Here is a 19,560-nt window from a genome sequence, read left to right on the forward strand (position 1 = left end):
AGTGAGCTGCTCTTATTGTTAATATTATAGAGTACACACATGCATTTGGTTTCCGTCTGTAACAGACACTGTACATTTATAGTACTTGTAAAAGTTACCTTTTTTTTTTTCACTTTTATTCTCTCAGTCACGATCACGATACATACTACAGCCCTAGGGATCTGACGTTGTTAGTTTTTATTTGAAACTGAGAATAACTGTAGATGTGAGTGGTGTTTTGAGGCAATGGACTCAAACCATATGAGTATGTATCGTGTATGTAGTATGTATCGTGATCGTGACTGAGAGAATAAAAGTGAGGGGTGCTGGAGAAGTGTTTAAAAATCTGTTCTTAATACAACAGGTGATTTAAAAAAAGAGAATGGTAATTGGAAAAAATCTATCCTAAAATGCATTGAGAAGGGGTGAGTTTAAAGAGCAGCAGACTGTCTGTTTTACCAAAAGCTAGTTATTCAAAAACAAGAAAAGGATGATCACGGAATGGAAGTGCAAAACAGATCCGTAAAATAAAACAATACTTCATAGTTTACCTTGAGCAACATGATGCCAAATATCAGTGGGATTTAAAACAAACAACCATTACTTTACATTCCAACACAAGTTTTTTGTCTTCTGATAAGACATTTTTATATTACATTTGAATTATATTCAAATTGTAGTGTTGTATTTATCAGCTCCGATTTCAAACATTATTACAAATAATTAGCCATTATAGGGAGTTTGAATTTGTAATAATGGCATTTTCACAGGCAGCATTTGTAACCACAAAAATTATTTAAATGTATACCTTTTCCATGTATGCAGCTACAAGTGCCTCCATCAGATTAAGAAGAGCCCCCTGCAAGGAGGTATAAGCACCCACCATCATGGATAAAGCTTCTTGGATTGAAAGCCTTATTTCAGGTTCTTCCTGCAATCAATATACAAATAATTTAATAACATCTAGATTATATTTTCCAAGAATACATAACTTGTAGGTATTAAGACATACCTTACACATAGCCTCAAAAAACTGCTGGACAAGAGCAATATCCTTTGTGAAGAGATGAGGCATACGGCTAAAAAAAGAAACATTACAGCAGCGGTTCAGGGCTTTATACACAACCATTATAATTAAAATATGGATTTCTAGTAATAACTAATTTCATTGCAGAGTTTTATCTGAATCAATTTTTATAAAATCAGATTTTAATTTTCATTTAAGTAAATATTCTTGATTAATTAATAATTTCCTTTTTTTTTTCTTTTCAATTTTATTGGTATTATTTGAAGAAAACAGCATTACATATAATTGTGTCAAACTTCACAAACCATAATTCAGTGCCCTCCCAAGAAAAAGAGAGAAGTGCTAACAACAAGAGCAAATCTATATATAAAAAAAAACACAGCAAACAGAGAACATCTTTTCTCCTGATATAAATGCTTATTCTAAGATTTGATTAATTAGATCTTACCATATTTTAAAAATTTTGAACAGATCCTCTAAGTGAGAATGTAGTATTTTCCAGTTTAAAATAGTACAGAGCATCAGTTACCCACTGGCTTATAACAGGTGGGCTGGGATTCTTACATTTGAGCAAGATCGGTCTGTGTAACTAGTAGTGTGGTATAACCAATTACAATTAATTTGTCCTTCTCCACTTTAAGCCCATCCAGGAGTCCACCAAACACAGCTGTTAATAAGTTAGGAGTGATTCTAACACCAAGGCTGTCTGATATGTATTCAATATTTTTTGTCTAGGATGATGTTAATTTGGTACACGCCTCTCATTTCCAATTTTTATATATTAATAATAGTCATAAAAAAGAAAAGTCAACTAGAAAGACACACATGAGAATTCTATTTTGAGATTTTTTTTTTAAACAAAACCTTCATATTACCATATATCTAAACATTAAAATGGCATTCCCATTGTTTTATGCATTATTATTTGTGTACTTTACCTGCTCAAAAATGTATGAAGCAAGAAATGAGCAAAATCATAATTGAATGTATTGCACAAAGAAAAAACATTTTTTCTTTACATTACCTTGATAGCTTTCCAACTGCAGAGTAAGCTACACATAACAACTTTGGATCCTAGAAAAAAAATATCTTTGAATCAAGTTATTATTTTACACTTCAGCTTAGTTATTATTTTTTAAATGGATTAAAGAGAATGGAGGGGTATTGGTAAAAAAAAAAAATGTACTATCACCCTTTTCTGTCTTCTGTCTATTCTGCCACCACGATTGCTAAAAAGTAAGTTTCTTTCAGAACAGGATAAACAACACTACTGACACCTGTAGCCTGGCCTCTTCCTTCACCTCTCTTCTCAGCCCTATGCCACATCCACCTCAACATCCTTGACTGGTGACAAATGTGCTATTTTAAAAAAAAGAAAAAGGTTATCGGTAGTTCTGTCAGCCCTACTAGTCAGTGTGCTTCCACTTGAACACAACGGAAAATTTTCCACTTTCTCACTGTTCTCCACCACTGATGTTTCTAACCTCCTCTCTAGTTACCCCACCACCATCAGTTCACTCCATCTGTTCATATCATGTCCAGCCTCTCTTTCTCTGTCACTTATTTCTAGAGCTTAGTTAGTTCTGGTGAATTTAAGTCCTTTGAGTATCTCGCCGTTGTTATTCATGGAGTTTCTCACGTTCTCATTTTATCCGTGTATAGACCTCCTAAATTTAACGCGTCTTTCATTGAAGAATTCTCAGACCTAATGTCAATTTTAATTACGAATTATGAGACACTCTTAATTGTAGGCGACTTCAATTTTCATATCGATAATCAGTGTGACCTAAAAGTAAAGGAATTTATGAACCTCCTAGACTCTTTTGATTTGAGACAGCCCGTTAATCAGCCTACACATAAAGCAGGTCATACGTTAGACTTAATTATCACCAAAGGACTAACAGCTGATGTGAAGCAGATCGTTGATATTGGTCTTTCAGACCACTTTCTTCTACTATTCAGTATAGAAATAATGATAGAAAACATTCATGAGAAGCATATTGTTAAAAAATGCTTCTTTGACGCTGCAGCTGTAAAATTTACAAACATTATAAGCAATCAGTCCGGTTATAGTGCCAACAATAGCAATGATGATGTAAATAATAAAGTGGAAAACTTTAATTTTAAAGTAAGAGCTGCTGTTGACATAGTTGCACCTGAAAAGACAGTTAAAAAATCTTCTAGCATTGTTATACCTTGGAAGACCCAAAGAGTGTCTGACTTGAAAAGAACATGTCGAGAGCTGAGCGTAAATGGAGGAAAACTAAACTAACTATCCATTATGAGATATTGAAGGTTAAAATAACAGAATACAATAACACAGTCCGTCTTCAGAGGCGCTCATATTTCTCTCAGATTATAAACAACAATGCTAGTAATCCCAGAGTCCTATTTTCTACAATTGATTGTCTGCTAAACCCAGGTAACACAAAGGAATGCCCCCATAATACTTCCAGCGAAACCTGTGAGAACATTGCTATATTTTTTAATCAAAAAATTAATGATATTAGAAATAATATAGTATATCTCCCCAACACTGTGGAACCTCCTAAGCCCCAGTACTCCGTTATAAACAAATTCAATTCTTTCACCAGGATAGATTTACCTGATTTACATAGAATAATCTCTCAAATGAAACCCTCCACCTGCGTCCTTGACCCAATACCAACAAGGTTTTTCAAGGAAGTATCAGACGCGCTTACTGAGAATATCCTTGACATAGTAAACTCGTCATTAGATACGGGGGTTTTCCCAGACTGTCTTAAGACTGCTGTAGTTAAACCCCTACTCAAGAAAAATAATCTTGACCCCTCTGCTTTTGAAAATTTTAGACCCATATCTAACCTGCCCTTCTTAAGTAAAATTCTAGAGAAGGCAGTAATTATGCAGTTAAACGACCACTTAAGTAAACATGCTATTCTAGATAAATTTCAGTCAGGTTTTAGAACTAATCACAGTACAGAAACTGCACTCGTTAAAGTAGTAAATGACTTGCGGGTAAATGCAGACAGAGGCCATTTATCTGTTCTCATCCTCTTAGATCTGAGTGCCGCGTTTGATACCAATGATCACAATATTCTTAGAAATCGCCTTAGTCAATGGGTGGGCCTCTCTGGAAATGTCTTAAATTGGTTTGAATCTTACCTAGCAGGGAGAAAATTCTTTGTTAGTTGTGGTAATCAAAGACGCATGATATTCTACAGGGTGGGCCATTTATATGGATACACCTTAATAAAATGGGAATGGTTGGTGATATTAACTTCCTGTTTGTGGCACATTAGTATATGTGAGGGGGGAAACTTTTCATGATGGGTGGTGACCATGGTGGCCAATTTGAAGTCGGCCATTTTGGATCCAACTTTTGTTTTTTCAATAGGAAGAGGGTCATTTGACACATCAAACTTATTGGGAATTTCACAAGAAAAACAATGGTGTGCTTGGTTTTAACGTAACTTTATTCTTTCATGAGTTATTTACAAGTTTCTCTTTGTGTACAGCCATTGACATATCGCAACGGTTAACATGTGAGGAGCGGATAGAAATTGTGTTGATGTCTGGTGAACACAGTAACCGGGTCATTGCAGCAGATTTCAATGCAAGACACCCTACGAGACCACCCATCTTCCATGCTACAGTTAGCAAACTGCTTGCTAAGTTTCATGAAACTGGTTCAGTGTTGGATTTGCCAAAATGTGGATGCATGAAAACTGTCACTAATGAAGAAACATCAGTGGCTGTATTAGCTTCATTCAGCAAGAGCCCACAGCGTAGCACTCGCCGCATGTCACTGGAGAGTGGCATTAGTCGAACATCCCTTCGGCGGATATTAGCTACTCACAAATGGCACCCTTACAAACTGCAGCTACTGCAGCATCTCAACGAGGATGACCCAGATTGGCGCACTGAATTTGCAGAATGGGCAAAAAAAAATTGGAACAGGACCCTCAGTTTACGCAGAAGATTTTGTTCAGTGATGAGGCAAACGTTTATGTGAATGGTGAAGTTAACAAACAAAACCACCGCTATTGGTCTGACACTAACCCACATTGGATAGATCCCTCCAAGACTGTTGGAACAACAAAATTGATGGTATGGTGTGGTATATGGGGTACAAAGATAGTGGGGCCATTCTTCATCAATGGAAACCTCAAGGCCACTGGATATGCAAAATTGCTATATGATGATGTGTTTCCCTCTTTATGCACTGAAGCTGGCACGTTCCCTGAGTTTTTCCAGCAAGATGGTGCACCACCACATTATGGGTGTCAGGTCCGAGCATTCCTAGATGAACAGTTTCCTGGAAAGTGGATTGGTCGCCGTGGGCCAGTTGAATGGCCCCCAAGCTCTCCTGATCTGACCCCCTTAGACTTTTATCTTTGGGGTCAACTGAAGGCAATTGCCTATGCTGTGAAGATACGAGATGTGCAGCACCTGAAACTACAGATACTGGAAGCCTGTGCTAGCATTTCTCCTGTGGTGTTGCTATCAGTGTGTGAAGAGTGAGAGAAGAGGGTTGCATTGACAATCCAACACAATGGGCAGCACATTGAACACATTTTATAAGTGGTCAGAAACTTGTAAATAACTCATGAAAGAATAAAGTTACGTTAAAACCAAGCACACCATTGTTTTTCTTGTGAAATTCCAAATAAGTTTGATGTGTCAAATGACCCTCTTCCTATTGAAAAAACAAAAGTTGGATCCAAAAAGGCCGACTTCCAAATGGCCACCATGGTCACCACCCATCTTGAAAAGTTTCCCCCCCTCACATATACTAATGTGCCACAAACAGGAAGTTAATATCACCAACCATTCCCATTTTATTAAGGTGTATCCATATAAATGGCCCACCCTGTATATGGGGTTCCACAAGGCTCTATCCTAGGTCCGCTTCTTTTCTCAATCTATATGCTCCCGTTATGTCAGATTATCTCAAGTTACAACGTGAGCTACCACAGCTATGCTGATGACACACAGCTGTACTTATCAGTAGCACCTGATGACACCGACTCTCTCGAATCAATAACACAATGTCTTACTGGTATTTCTGAATGGATGAATAGTAATTTTCTCAAGTTAAATAAAGAGAAAACTGAAATTGTATTGATTGGCAAAAACGGATTCAGTGAGGTTATCAGAAATAAACTTGACGCATTAGGATTAGAAGTTAAGACGGAAGTAAAAAACTTAGGGGTAACCATTGACTGTAACCTGAATTTTAAATCACATATTCATTAGACCACTAGGACAGCATTTTTTCACCTAAGAAACATAAGTAAAGTTAGACCTCTTATATCATTGAAAGATGCTGAGAAATTAATTCACGCTTTTGTTTTTAGTCGATTAGATTACTGTAACGCACTGCTCTGAGGACTACCCAAAAAAGACATAAATCATTTGCAACGGGTGCAGAATGCAGCTGCTAGAATCCTAACTAGGAAAAAAAAATCGAACACATTTCTCCTGTTTTGATGTCGCTACACTGGTTACCTGTGTCTTTCAGAATTGACTTTAAAATTCTGCTTATAGTTTACAAAGCCTTAAATAATCTTGCTCCATCTTATATATCGGAATGTCTGACACCTTATATTCCAAATCTTAACCTTAGATCTTCAAATGAGTGTCTCCTTAGAATTCCAAAAGCTAAACTTAAAAGAAGTGGTGAGGCGGCCTTCTGCTGTTATGCACCTAAAATCTGGAATAGCCTGCCAATAGGAATTCGCCGGGCTGATACAGTGGAGCACTTTAAAACACTGCTGAAAACACATTACTTTAACATGGCCTTTTTATAACTTCAGTTTATCTTAATACTCTATATGTTCAATTCATCATAATAACTATTCATGGTGGCTCTAAAATCCGTACTGACCCCTACTCTCTCTTCTGTTTCTTTTCCGGTTTCTCTGTGGTGGTGGCCTGCGCCACCACCAACCTACTCAAAGCACCATGATGCCCCAGCATTGATGGACTAAAAGCCAGAAGTCCACGTGATCATCATCATCATCATCAAATCCTTCCGTGAAAACCATAAATACAAAGAGGACTGTTTCATTTATGTTAGGTAGATTGCCCAGAGGGGACTGGGCGGTCTCATGGCCTGGAATCCCTGCAGATTTTATTTTTTTCTCCGGCCGCCTGGAGTTTTTTTTTTTTGTTTTTTCTGTCCCCCCTGGCCATTGGACCTCACTCTTATTCTTTGTTAATTAATGTTGACTTATTTTATTTTCTTACTGTGTCTCTTATTTTTCTATTCTTCATTATGTAAAGCACTTTGAGTTACATTTTTTTGTATGAAAATGTGCTATATTAATAAATGTTGTTGTTGTTGTTGCTGTTGAGCTACACACATCACCAACAACTCACTGACCACAGGCACCCTTCCTACTATTTTCAAACAAGCCCTAATAACTTCACTTCTTAAAAAAGCTCACACTTGATCCATCTCAGTCAGGTAATTACTGACTAGTCTTTCTCATCTCTTTTCCATCCAAAACTCCTGAACTTACTTTCTCTGACAAAGTCTCTACTTTTCTTCTACAGAACAGATCAGCCTGGTTTTAAAAAGGGTCATTCTACTGAGACAGCTCAGCTGACTATAATTGACACGTTAAAGCTGGCCAGAGCTATCAACATGTCATCCATCCCCATCCTTCTTGATCTCTCCTCCACCTTTAACATACTCAATGATCAGATCCTCCTTGTCAACCACTTCAATCTTGGCATTACTGAAAATGCCCTCAGACAGTCTGAATCCCACCACTCTGGCAGATCCAACTTATGTTTCCTGGCAAAGAAAGATATTAAGCGTTCATCAAGAAAGGACAATGTAGCCCAAAGGATCGGCACTGGGTCCCCTCATATTCTCTCTGTACATCACATCACTAGGCCCCCCATCCTGTCACATGTTTTCTCTTATCAGTTGTATGCCGACCGAAGACATACAGCGTTGTCCCAATCATTCTCTCCAGAAGACCACACTATCAGCATGTCTCGTTGATATTTCAACCTGTATGAAGGCGTACCATCTCAAAATCAAAATGCCAAAGACAGGCTTCCTTGTTATCTTGGCCAGCCCATTTACTCAATGCTCCATTTCTGTTCTGCTTGCCTCATTATCGCTAACAGCACACAACCTTGGTATTGTGAATGATGTCCACCTATCCTTTCCTAGCCACACTGCAGCTGTTTTTCATTCTTCCACAGTCACTCTGTATAACATCCACCAGATTACACTGTTTTTAACAAAGTATACAGCACAACTCCTGATCCTGGGATTCTGCCAAGGGTTTTACATGTACTGATTATTTTGTGTCAGGGAATAGTAATATCAACTACATTTAGCAATTTTTAATAATACTTCATTAAAAAAAACAAAAAAACTTACCTCTCTGTATTCATTGATCAACTTTGTAAGTCCATTTAAAAGCATAAGGCCCAAAGGCCTGTTATTGTCTGGGCATCTAAAATATTGAAATAAATAAATCAATAAGACATTTATCCAATCAAATTGGGCAAACTAACACTTGCTACACTCACCCATGCAACAGAAATGAAAAACTTAAGTACTTTTAACAAATCAAAATCAGATTGCTTTTCAATAAAAATGCAATTTTATTTTCCCCAGATACTAGTAGCCATAAACAATAGGATTTACATTATTTAAATGACTGATTTAATTAAGTGAGTAAACACAGCTTTTACAGAAGTAGTTTGGTAATTTTTTGTACAAATGTCTAAGTAATTTTTACCTCATTTAACCTCAACAGCAGTCAGTCAAGTTAACATTTTTTTTTACATTTTGACTTTATTATCATAAATTCTGATGTTAATAAATATGCATACTAAAACTTAAGATGATTTTTTTTTTATCAATGCCCCTTCATATATAGAGCTGCTTCAACTCTCATGGCTTTGCATAAAAAGCCTCTCTCCCGTACCTATTGTCCTGACTATTTATTATAAGTCTTTGCCTTTATGTTGAAAGAGGAAAAAAAAAAACACTATAATAATAATTTAAAGAACCATGTTAAGGTGTGTTACTACTTACACTAAACAAATATGGTGTACAAACTGCAAAGAGAGAGACCTCAGTTTGTTATTTGTGTTTGCACCAAACAGACCATCATACACCACCTGTAAACAATCAATAGAAACAGTAAAATATAATTTTCCTTTGCACAAAAAGAGTTGGATGAATATCTTCAACTTTTTTATATTAACATTTTAAAAGAAAGCATTTTTACTGATTTACATTCTACAGTAACAATATATAAGTTTTAACTAAACATTTTATATAATCTAAAAGCGGTTTCATAGTGTAAAACATCTCGAAAAATATTACAAAAGTTCTTGTGAATTTATGTTTAAAGTATTTGTGTTTGATTATTTATAAGGACAGTACGTTTTTATCTTTTTTACAGTGCCTTGAGAAACTATTTAGACAATACACCGAATTTCTGCTTTTGCTGAACACTGAACAGTGCAGAACACTAAATCTCATTTTTCATGCTGCATTGCTTTATGTTAGAAAACAAATCTTAAAGAAAAAAGAGAATAAGCAGTTTGCTGATATGTGTTCTTCCAGCATTCATTGCTGAATTACCTTATTTAGTGTATTCAATTAAAGTAATCTAAAATGGTACATTAAAATATAATTTTTCATCCATAAAACTTTGGTAAGCTTAAGAGGTTTATTACACGTTAAAAAGAAACTTTCAAATTGATTTAATTTTAAAATACAAGTAAAATGATGGCAAGTGTTTGAACATGGAAAACTTTTGGAAGCTTTTTTGTTATAAATCAAGGGAAGCTTGCAATAAAACACTGCTGAACTTACTTTTTGAAATCACTTTTGGAATTCAAAATTGTAAAGGCATTTTTAAATTAAACTGTTCTTCCATATGTACTATCTAATAAAAGAGGTCTGATATAGATTGACAATTTGTATGATATGGTATCCATTTGCTTTCACACTGATTCTCATATTTTGAAAAACCACATTATAATCATAACTTTTAAACTATTCCAAATTATAAGCATCCAGATGTACACATATGAAAAATGTTTCATGTAGTATAAGCAGTTAAAGAGCAAAATACACCCAAAGTAAAACCTCAGATACACTCTGCACACCTCACACTAGTACGATCAATTTTCACAATTCATAATTATAAATTATTTAAATTATATTTATCTTATTTAAAAATAAAAACCAGACAATCAAATGTATAATAATTCTTTTATTGTGCCACACTAATTTCACCTCCATTATATAAACTGTACTTTTTTGCTCTTTCCAGGATCATCCTTTTCCTGTTTTTGATTGTTTAGCTTGTACCATTAAGGTTGCATAGCATTATTAGTGAAAAGGAGAGTGCTCTACTTCATGAAAACACACTCTTTCAAAAAGCATTCTTGGACTGATTATTCTGTCTCTGCTACTCCAAATTATATCATCATCCAAAAAACAATTCAAATGGTGTAAGAGAGAAATAGAATAAAAGCATGAAAACAGAGCACCAAATGTTGTCTTAACAGTCCTTCGGGCTGAGAGGTGTGATGATGATAATGACAGTGACATATTATTCCTTGACCACCTGCTTCTGTGCTACCAATTTTCAAGCTGGGTCCCTATAAACCAATGTTTCTCAAACTGTGGGCCAACAGCACTCTGGAGGGCCATTGGACCCCAACAAGGGGTGCAAAGTAAATTTTTTGATTTTAAAAATTTTAGGAAATGAAGGTTAATAGTCTTGAGGGATATGAGAACCTCAAGTTCCTAGAAGGCTAGAACTAGATACAATTTCATCTCCTTTCCTATTATTTTTCCCCTTTTATGCTCCATGGTTCCCTCAATTTGTGTGGGGGAAAATGCACATTAGTCTTTAAGTTAGCTAAAAGCAAAGAATAGCCTCAGTACAAAAGTGAATTCACTGTGTTTACCACACTATTTGGATGGGATTAGTTAACACCAAGGCTGAACTTCCAAAGAATTTTTATTATAAATTTGCTTTCCTTTAAGTTTAATTTATTGGGAGTGGAAAGGGGCTGTGAGGGTATTTTTTTTGGTTTAGGGGGCCTTGGAAAAAATAGTTTGAGAAATGCTGAGAAACATTTTTTTTTTTAATAAAGATTGCTTTCATCTAGCAGTGAAACTAACTGTAGTATAAACATCTTGTACTTTATTTTAAAATTTTCTTCTATATCATTTTAATATATATATTATATATATGAGCCCTGAATTCAAAGACACCCCAAAAATTAGAGTGAAAAAAGTATGTGTCAGGCTAGTCCATTTTGCCAAAATTTAATTGCAGCAACTCAAAATTGTACGCAGCACTTTGTATGGCCCCTGTGTTCTTGTATACATGTCTGACAACATCGGTGCATGCTTCTAATGAGATGACAGATGGTGTTGTGGGGGATCTCCTCCCAGATCTGGACCAGGGCATTACTGGTGGCATTGGATGGACCAAAACATAATGTCCCAGAGGTGTTCTATTGGATTTAGGTCAGGAAAGTGTGGTGGCCAGTCAATGGTATCAATTCCTTCATCCTCCAGGAACTGCCTGCATACTCTCACCATATGAGGCCAGGAATTGTCGTGCACCAGGAGCCACTGTACCAGCATAGGGTCTGACAATGGGTCCAAGGATTTCATCCTGATACCTAATGGCAGCCAAGGTGCCTTTGTCAAGCCTGTAGCAGTCTGTGTGACCCTCCATGGATATGCCTCCCCAGACAATCATTAACCCACCACCAAACTGCTCATGCTGAATGTTCTCCATGGCTTCTCCAGACCCTTTCACTTCTGTCACGTGCTCAGGGTGAACCTGCTCTCATCTGTAAAAAGCACAGGGCACCAGTGGTGCATCTGCCAATTCTGGTATTCTATGGCGAATGCCAATCGAGCTGCATGCTGCTGGGCAGTGAGGTCAGGGCCCATTAGAGGACATGGGGCCCTTGGGTCACGCTCATGAAGTCTTTCTGGTTAGTTTGGTCAGAGACATTCACACCAGTGGCCTGCTGGAGGTCATTTTGTAGGGCTCTGGCAGTGCTCATCCTGTTCCTCCTTGCCCAAAGGAGCAGATACTGGTACTGCTGATGGGTTATGGACCTTCTATGGCCCTCTCCAGCTCTCCTAGAGTAACTGCTTGTCTCCTAGAATCTCCTCCATGCCCTTGAGACTGTGCAGGGAGACACAGCAAACCTTCTGGCAATGACACGTATTGATGTGCCATCCTGGAGAAGTTGGACTACCTGTGCAACCTCTGTAGGGTCCAGGTATCGCCTCATGCTACTAGTAGTGACACTGACTGTAGCTAAATGCAAAACTAGTGAAGAAACAGTCAGAAAAGATGAGGAGGGAAAAATGTCAGTGGCCTCCACCTGTTAAACCATTCCTGTTTTGGGGGTCATCTTATTGTTGCCCCTCTAGTGCATCTGTTGTTAATTTCATTAACACCACAGCAGCTGAAACTAATTAACAACCCCCTCTGCTACTTAACTGACCAGATTAATATCCCATAAGTTTCATTGACTTTATGCTATACTCCGATTAAAAAGTGTTCCTTTAATTCTTTTGAGCAGTATATATATATATAAAGCATAAAATTATGTTACATCCTTGCTTTTGTTATATGTTTTGTACTGTAATATACTTCATAAAAGTACATATAATATAAAGTAAATGTAATATCTTTAATCACATTTATGTTCAATAAGATCACTATAATCTGAATTATTTGCTAATTTGAACGCACAACTAGAAAATTATAGCATGTCATCAATACCCTTGGCCCTAACAAGGATAAGTAAACAATATAGAAAACTTGCAGGGTACAGTTTGTTCAATATGTTAAGAAATGGCCACTGGGTGGAAAATAATGATCAGCTGCTGCTAGATGCAACAATCAATGTTAAAGACAGCTTTGTGTAGTGCCCTGACATTAAAGGAAGATCTTTAACACTACTATGGAGGTCCACCCCCTGCTCGCCCACCCCCAGGTTTAGTTTACTGGATATACAATTTAAAGAAATTGTTATTTTCATGGGAATTGTTACATATACATTATTTTCACTTTTACTTTAAAACTTTTGCAAAAACAATACTTGTCCTTTAATTCCAGCCCCGGGCGTGGTTAAATCTTTCTCGCAGGACACATAATGCTGCTCCTGTTGTGAAGGGGGGGAGGGGGGTGGGGCTGAACGCACGCTTAAGGAGATGCCATCGGATCATCTGCTGTCTTTCAGCTGCTGCTGCTGGCGAGCTGCGTGTTTCTTTTGTCGCGTTGCACGTCGATCATTTAAAAGCCTGTCCAGCAGCTGTCCTTTTGCCACTTCGTGTCTCTGCAACTCGCGTTGTGAAGGGGGGGTGAACGCACACTAATGAGTTGCAGTTGGAGTATCTGCTGGCGAGCTGCATTTTCTGCTTGTTGCGCCTTTCGTCGATCATTTCAAAGCCTGTACAGCAGCTGTCCTTTTCCCAGTTCGCGTCTCTGCTGCTCGGGTTATGAAAAGGGGGGCTGAACGAACGTTAAGGAGTTGCAGTTGAATCATCTGCTGGCATCCTGTGTGTTCTGCTTGTCGTTGTTTTAAGAGCTGGGAACATATGATGTCTGTCTGCTAAAAGCATTCCGACAACTGATTGGTTAGATGTCCCTGAACTTGTTTTAAATGTAGCCTCACTGCCTTGTGTCGCGTGACATTAAAGTGTCTCTTTCAGAACATCAAACTGTCTTCTGAGAAGATGACGTCTCGTCTCCCTAGTCTCCCTCTCAGGATTTTTTTTTTTTATAATAGAGAGATAATTCAAGTTATGTTTATCAGATTTTTATGTATGAGCTCACTGAATTTCCCAGATGCTACATTTAACCAAGTCTTTACAAGTCCCCAAAAAGGTTCCGATGTCCTTGTGGACTGCTTACAAACTAGCTGAATGACCCTTAAATTTGTATTGGCTTTTTTAATCCATGTTTTAAAATAACACCAAAATTGAACATTGTAACCTCTACATACAATTTTGCTGTGATAACAGAAGATTATTTTTGAATTAGACCAGATAATGATGATAATGAGTTTTCAGATGATGTCTTATTTTCTCCTGGTTTTAAATACATTAACAATACAAAACTGGTGAATATGAAAGGAGTAATTAACACTACCACCAAATCATACAGGTATAAAAATAGATAAGAGGGTTTATAGGGTGTAAGTTTCTTGTTGCTATTTCATCATTAGGCTAGAATTTCTTAATACTACATCAGTTTTTTTCCATGGTTACAGTGATTTGGTTCAAATTAGCAACACTGCAGCCCTGTATTGAAGCCTATAAAGTATGTACACATATATTTGTGCGTACACACACACACTTAATAATATCCTGGAAATATTTTTAATTCATTATAATTAAAAAATCATTGGGGAGCTAGTGTTTCCAAAAACTCCAAACACATACCTGAATGTTAGCTGGAAAGGTCTCTGCAGCTAACCTGGAGCGAAGAAGATGGGGAAGGATTTTAAGTTTAACACGGGTGCTGACTGGCTCCCTCTTTATTTCAGGTTTCAAAGCGGCACCCTAAAAGAAAAAATAAATAAATGATTGTTTTTCTTTTATATAATGGAAAATAAGCACACTTGTTTTAAAGATGTATCATATTTCATTTTGAATTAGTAATATCTCAATTTAATAAGCCTTATATAAGCCTATTATATTTGTATAAACAAATATTAACTAGCATACTATGTAATTGAAAAAAGAGGATATAATTTGACCATCCAGCACCAGGCTTGAAGTTTTCAGAGTAAAAACTGGTGGCTGTTTCAAATAAAAAATGAAATACTGCTGCAGTATGACTTTTTTCATATTCTGCAATTACAGTATTCATAATATATCATTACAGATTAATGATGCTCAACTATATCAAAAATACTCAAACTTATAAAATATCTGAGATCCAGAAAAAAATCAGTTTAAAAAGGAAACCCTCTAGACCATTCCAATAAATAAAAGAGGACTGAACTGGAAATTAATTCTGAATTTGTACAATGTGTCAATAAGCACTCACATTTCTTAACAGTAAAACATTTGAGAAAGCAAACAGCTAAAAATATTTCTCTAATTTACTAAAGAACAATAGGACCACAAATTCACTCCCAAAGAATCAACAGGCAAACTGTAGCATAGCACTGAAGAAAAGTGAGTATTTTAAATGTAGACAGTTAACTTATACTAGAAAAAAGCAACTTTACATTTAGTTCCTCTAGTTTAATGTCTATAAAGATGATTGTTTAACAGAAAAAATTTTTTTTGTTCTTATGCTATGTATAGTGATTTAACACCAACTAATAAAGAATTATTTAATTATTCCTATAATTATCCAGCTGTTTATTATAATTAACATTAACTTGGTACTGAAATAGATTAAAAGTGTTTCATAATAAATGGATGGATGGGTGGATAAGTAAATATTGGAGAAAATTATATTATTGTGTTTCTCATAAGTCAATTAGTTTTGAAAATGTTATTGTTCCAAATAAAATATATCATTAAACTACACACATTAAAAATGTAATATTTTATTTCACTAATGAATTAGCATGTATTCTGAACATAACATTTACAAGTATTTCAAAACAACTAACCTAATATATTGTGCAAATATTTGTATTTCTAAATTTCCAGAAGTCTTGAATTAATTATCACATTTATAAAGATGCAGGAAAGCTAAACAATTACTGAAGTTACTCTAGTGCAGTATATTGTACATGACTGCTAGCTGAGTGAAGATAACATGTTCTGCATATTAATATAATCATTTCATCAAATTTACAGTCAAGCATCATGGAGTTTCAATCATTCATTTTTGAAACCACTTCTTTCATTAAACCACTAAACCTTTAAATCTCTATCTCTGGATACTGTCAAAGTGCATACTCTTTGAAACATCTTAATTTAAGACTGGCTAACTATTCTATCAAGCACATATTTGGAATATTGGGAGAAAATTCATTATCCACAGAATACCGACCAGGAGAATATACAAAATTCACACAGAAAGTGATACCAGAGACAGAAACTCTGCAAAAGTTCATCAACGGTTTTAAATGAAAAATAGATGTGTGCCTGTATTTTATTGTGAAACTAGCAGAATACCTGCGCTTCACAGCGGAGAAGTAGTGTGTTAAAGAAGTTATGAAAAAGAAAAGCAAACATTTTAAAAATAACGTAAGATGATTGTTAATGTAATTGTTTTGTCATTGATATGAGTGTTGTTGTCATATATATATATATATATATACATATATATATATACTACCAAAATAACATGGAGAAGTAGTGTGTTAAAGAAGCAATGAAAAGAAAAGGAAACATTTTGAAAATAACGTAACATGATTGTCAATGTAATTGTTTTGTCACTGTTGTGAGTGATGAGTGTTGTTGTCATATATATATATATATATTTACACACACATACATAAACATATATATATATATATATACATATCTATACATATACACATATACATATATATATCTACATATATACACATACATATACACACACACATAAATACATACACACATACATACATACATACATACACACACAAATACATATATATATATACATACATACACACACATATATAAACATATATATACATATACATACATATCTACATATATACACACACAGCTATTTCGTATCAGTGCAATACGCTGCTTGTTAAAACGGATAACTCCCGCTCTTACGTGCAAGTCTGCGTGGATATTATGAACTATCGTATTTGTTCAAGTTCTATTTAAATTTTAAATAGAAGGAATTTTTATTTAGTCGACAGAAATATCTTTGGTAGGAATGGTAAAAACAGACAGGAATATTATTAGTGAATAAATCAACTCAAACCTTAAACAACTTATAATATTTTGCTCTCCATAAAAATTTATCCTGTCTAAATTATACAAGTTAGAAATAAAGTAAACGTTAAAAGAACAAACATTCACATTTCTTTACTCTTATGTAATTTTATATAAAAATAAACTTAGATTTTAAATATCCCAAAAGATTTTGCTCTCCATAAAAATATATCCTGTCAAAATGATACAAATTCAAATATGAACATGCTGCATAACAAAACCTAGAAATATAAATAAAATGTGTTCCTTTCAGCAATAACAAATCAAATCATTCAGTTGTCTTTGCTCATATGTCATTTTAGAGCTGGACGCCTGGCATCTTTTTTGGCCACAGGTTCGTTTATGTTTGGTGTGAGGTTCTGTGTTGTGGAGATTCTCAGGATGGATTGCAGGTGCTCATCAGTGAGGCGACTCCTGTGTGCTGTTTTGTTAGTCTTTATCACTGAGAAGAGCTTCTCACACAGATATGTGCTACCAAACATGCACAAGGTTCGAGCCGCATGTAGACGGACTTTTTTTGTTCTTCAAAGTCACCAAAGCGCCGTGCAAACTCAGTGCGCTCAGTTTATCAGCAAAGTGCGATTTGGGAACACCGTAGTGACGACTTGGTTTAACATTACTTGGCAACAGGGAAAGTGAGGCAAGGTGCACTGGTGCATTTGTGTCTCCCATAAAAGCAGCTTCACTTGAAATCACTTTGTGATTGTGCACGGGTTAAAGCGTCCGCTGAAGTGTCAGATTCTTATTTAATTATGCTGCTTTCTGTATCTTCTGCATTGCATTCAGGTTAACCCTGATGTTTTGTCTCATAGTGCCGTCTTAGATTAAATTCTGTAATTACAGCCACATTAGCTCCACAAATGAGACACACGGGTTCAGTAAACATATACTCAGCCTCCCATCGGTTTTAAAGGCTCTATTTTCAGAATCAACTTTTCTCTTCAGCATCGTGTGAGCTAGCCGCAATAACTTGATTAACTCGGTAAGTGTTGGCAAGGCAGCTGAAGCGCTGCATTATGGGATCTGTAGTTTATTGTGTTACCAGCGCTTCATATACCGGGCTTTAATAACAATAATACAGTATATAAAATGATCTCGCGGGCGGATATAATTACACGGGCGGATGTGGCCCGCCCTTGAGTTTGACACATATGGACTAAATAGAACTTGAAAAGATATATTTTTCAAATGTGATCGCGCAATTCAGATAGAGTTGACGCAAGCACTACAGCCTGCATGACTCAATAAGTCATCCTCCACTCGCTCTTACTTTTTACCGTTCATCTAATGAATACACTGAGTATGGCTTTACCAAAACAATCATTGATGGCGAATAAAGTATCCATTATTCGAGTATGTAGATCGGGTTATATATATATACATATATATATATACCCGCGTATATAGCGAGAAGTAGTGTGTTAAAAAGCTAGAAAAGAAAAGGGAACATTTTAAAAATAGCGTAACATGACTGTCAATATACAGTATTTGTTTTGTGAGTGTTACTGAGTGTTGCTGTCATCAAGGATTTGATTATCATTATTTCTTTCAATCAGGTTCGTATTTGTAGGATGTGTTGTGTTCAAGTTACATTCCGTGTTTGTCAATCGTTGTAAAGATGACAGGTTTCATTCATCGATTCGTTTCTTACTGCATCAATAAACAGCTCGTCTTCTTCTTTATCTGAGACCTGACACACTGCATGCACGGGTTTTTTTTACACTGTCTTCCTTTAGCGGGACATTGACTTTTTCCAACGTGTGCTTTGTTTTGGATTTATGAATATGCTTGTATGTATCAGGCGCTTCATATTTTTGCTGCCTTTTCAATTGTGTAATCGGTTTTGTTCAGCTCTTTGGAACTGTTGCTTTTATCTGTGCACTCGTCAGTTCACGTGAGCCGCTCGGTGTACATGCATCGAAGTTCCCAGCTGTGCTGGTGCCATCTCGTGCTATGTCCATGGCTGTATTTAATGTTACCTTAGTCCTGGCACTTAAAACTTTCTCTCGCAGTTTCGCTGAGTTTGTACCAAACACCACCCTGACCATCTCATCTTCCTCTGCATAAGCACAGTCCTTAACCCGTGAATATTTAGTGGAGTTTGCTATTGGATTGCGCGGACGGACGGCCTTATATGGGCAGGCACTAAATTACAAGCGCCAGCGCAGCCTGTCTATGAACTTAATTTAAAGTGTAGGTTTACATCGTGCTTTGTTTCCAGTAGCAGAACTCATGAATATGGTTGTATATGTCACTCGCTTCGCTTCTTATTGTTTAGCTGCCTTCTCAATTATATAATGCATGTTTTCTTCAGCGCTTTTTAGGTCTTCCTGGTTTTCTATGTACTGCGTGATTACGTGGGAGGCGTGATGATGTCACACGAAACTCCGCCCCCACGGCGTTGAAGCTCATCTCCATTACAGTAAATGGAGAAAAACTGCTTCCAGTTATGACCATTACGCGTAGAATTTCGATATAAAACCTGCCCAACTTTTGTAAGGAAGCTGTAAGGAATGAACCTGCCAAATTTCAGCCTTCCACCCACACGGGAAGTTGGAGAATTAGTGATGAGTCAGTGAGTGAGTGAGTGAGTGAGTGAGTGAGTGAGGGCTTTGCCTTTTATTAGTATAGATAT

At 36.2% G+C, this 19,560-nt stretch overlaps 1 protein-coding gene across 2 annotated transcripts in view; it reads right to left on the bottom strand.

The window, feature by feature from the left end:
• The window catches only part of ecpas (Ecm29 proteasome adaptor and scaffold), a 144,806-nt gene that overhangs the window by 69,732 nt on the left and 55,514 nt on the right, over positions 1-19,560 (bottom strand). For both annotated transcript variants that reach the window (XM_039759395.1, XM_039759394.1), the window contains exons 9-14: positions 14,463-14,582; positions 9,054-9,139; positions 8,391-8,466; positions 2,031-2,080; positions 992-1,058; positions 788-910 (exon numbers count right to left, since the gene is read on the bottom strand). In XM_039759395.1, the coding sequence (XP_039615329.1) occupies positions 788-910; positions 992-1,058; positions 2,031-2,080; positions 8,391-8,466; positions 9,054-9,139; positions 14,463-14,582 (522 nt within the window). The remainder of the gene's footprint in view (positions 1-787; positions 911-991; positions 1,059-2,030; positions 2,081-8,390; positions 8,467-9,053; positions 9,140-14,462; positions 14,583-19,560) is intronic.

The sequence above is a fragment of the Polypterus senegalus genome, chromosome 7 (genome assembly GCF_016835505.1).
Source record: "Polypterus senegalus isolate Bchr_013 chromosome 7, ASM1683550v1, whole genome shotgun sequence".
Taxonomy (NCBI): Eukaryota; Metazoa; Chordata; class Cladistia; order Polypteriformes; family Polypteridae; genus Polypterus; species Polypterus senegalus.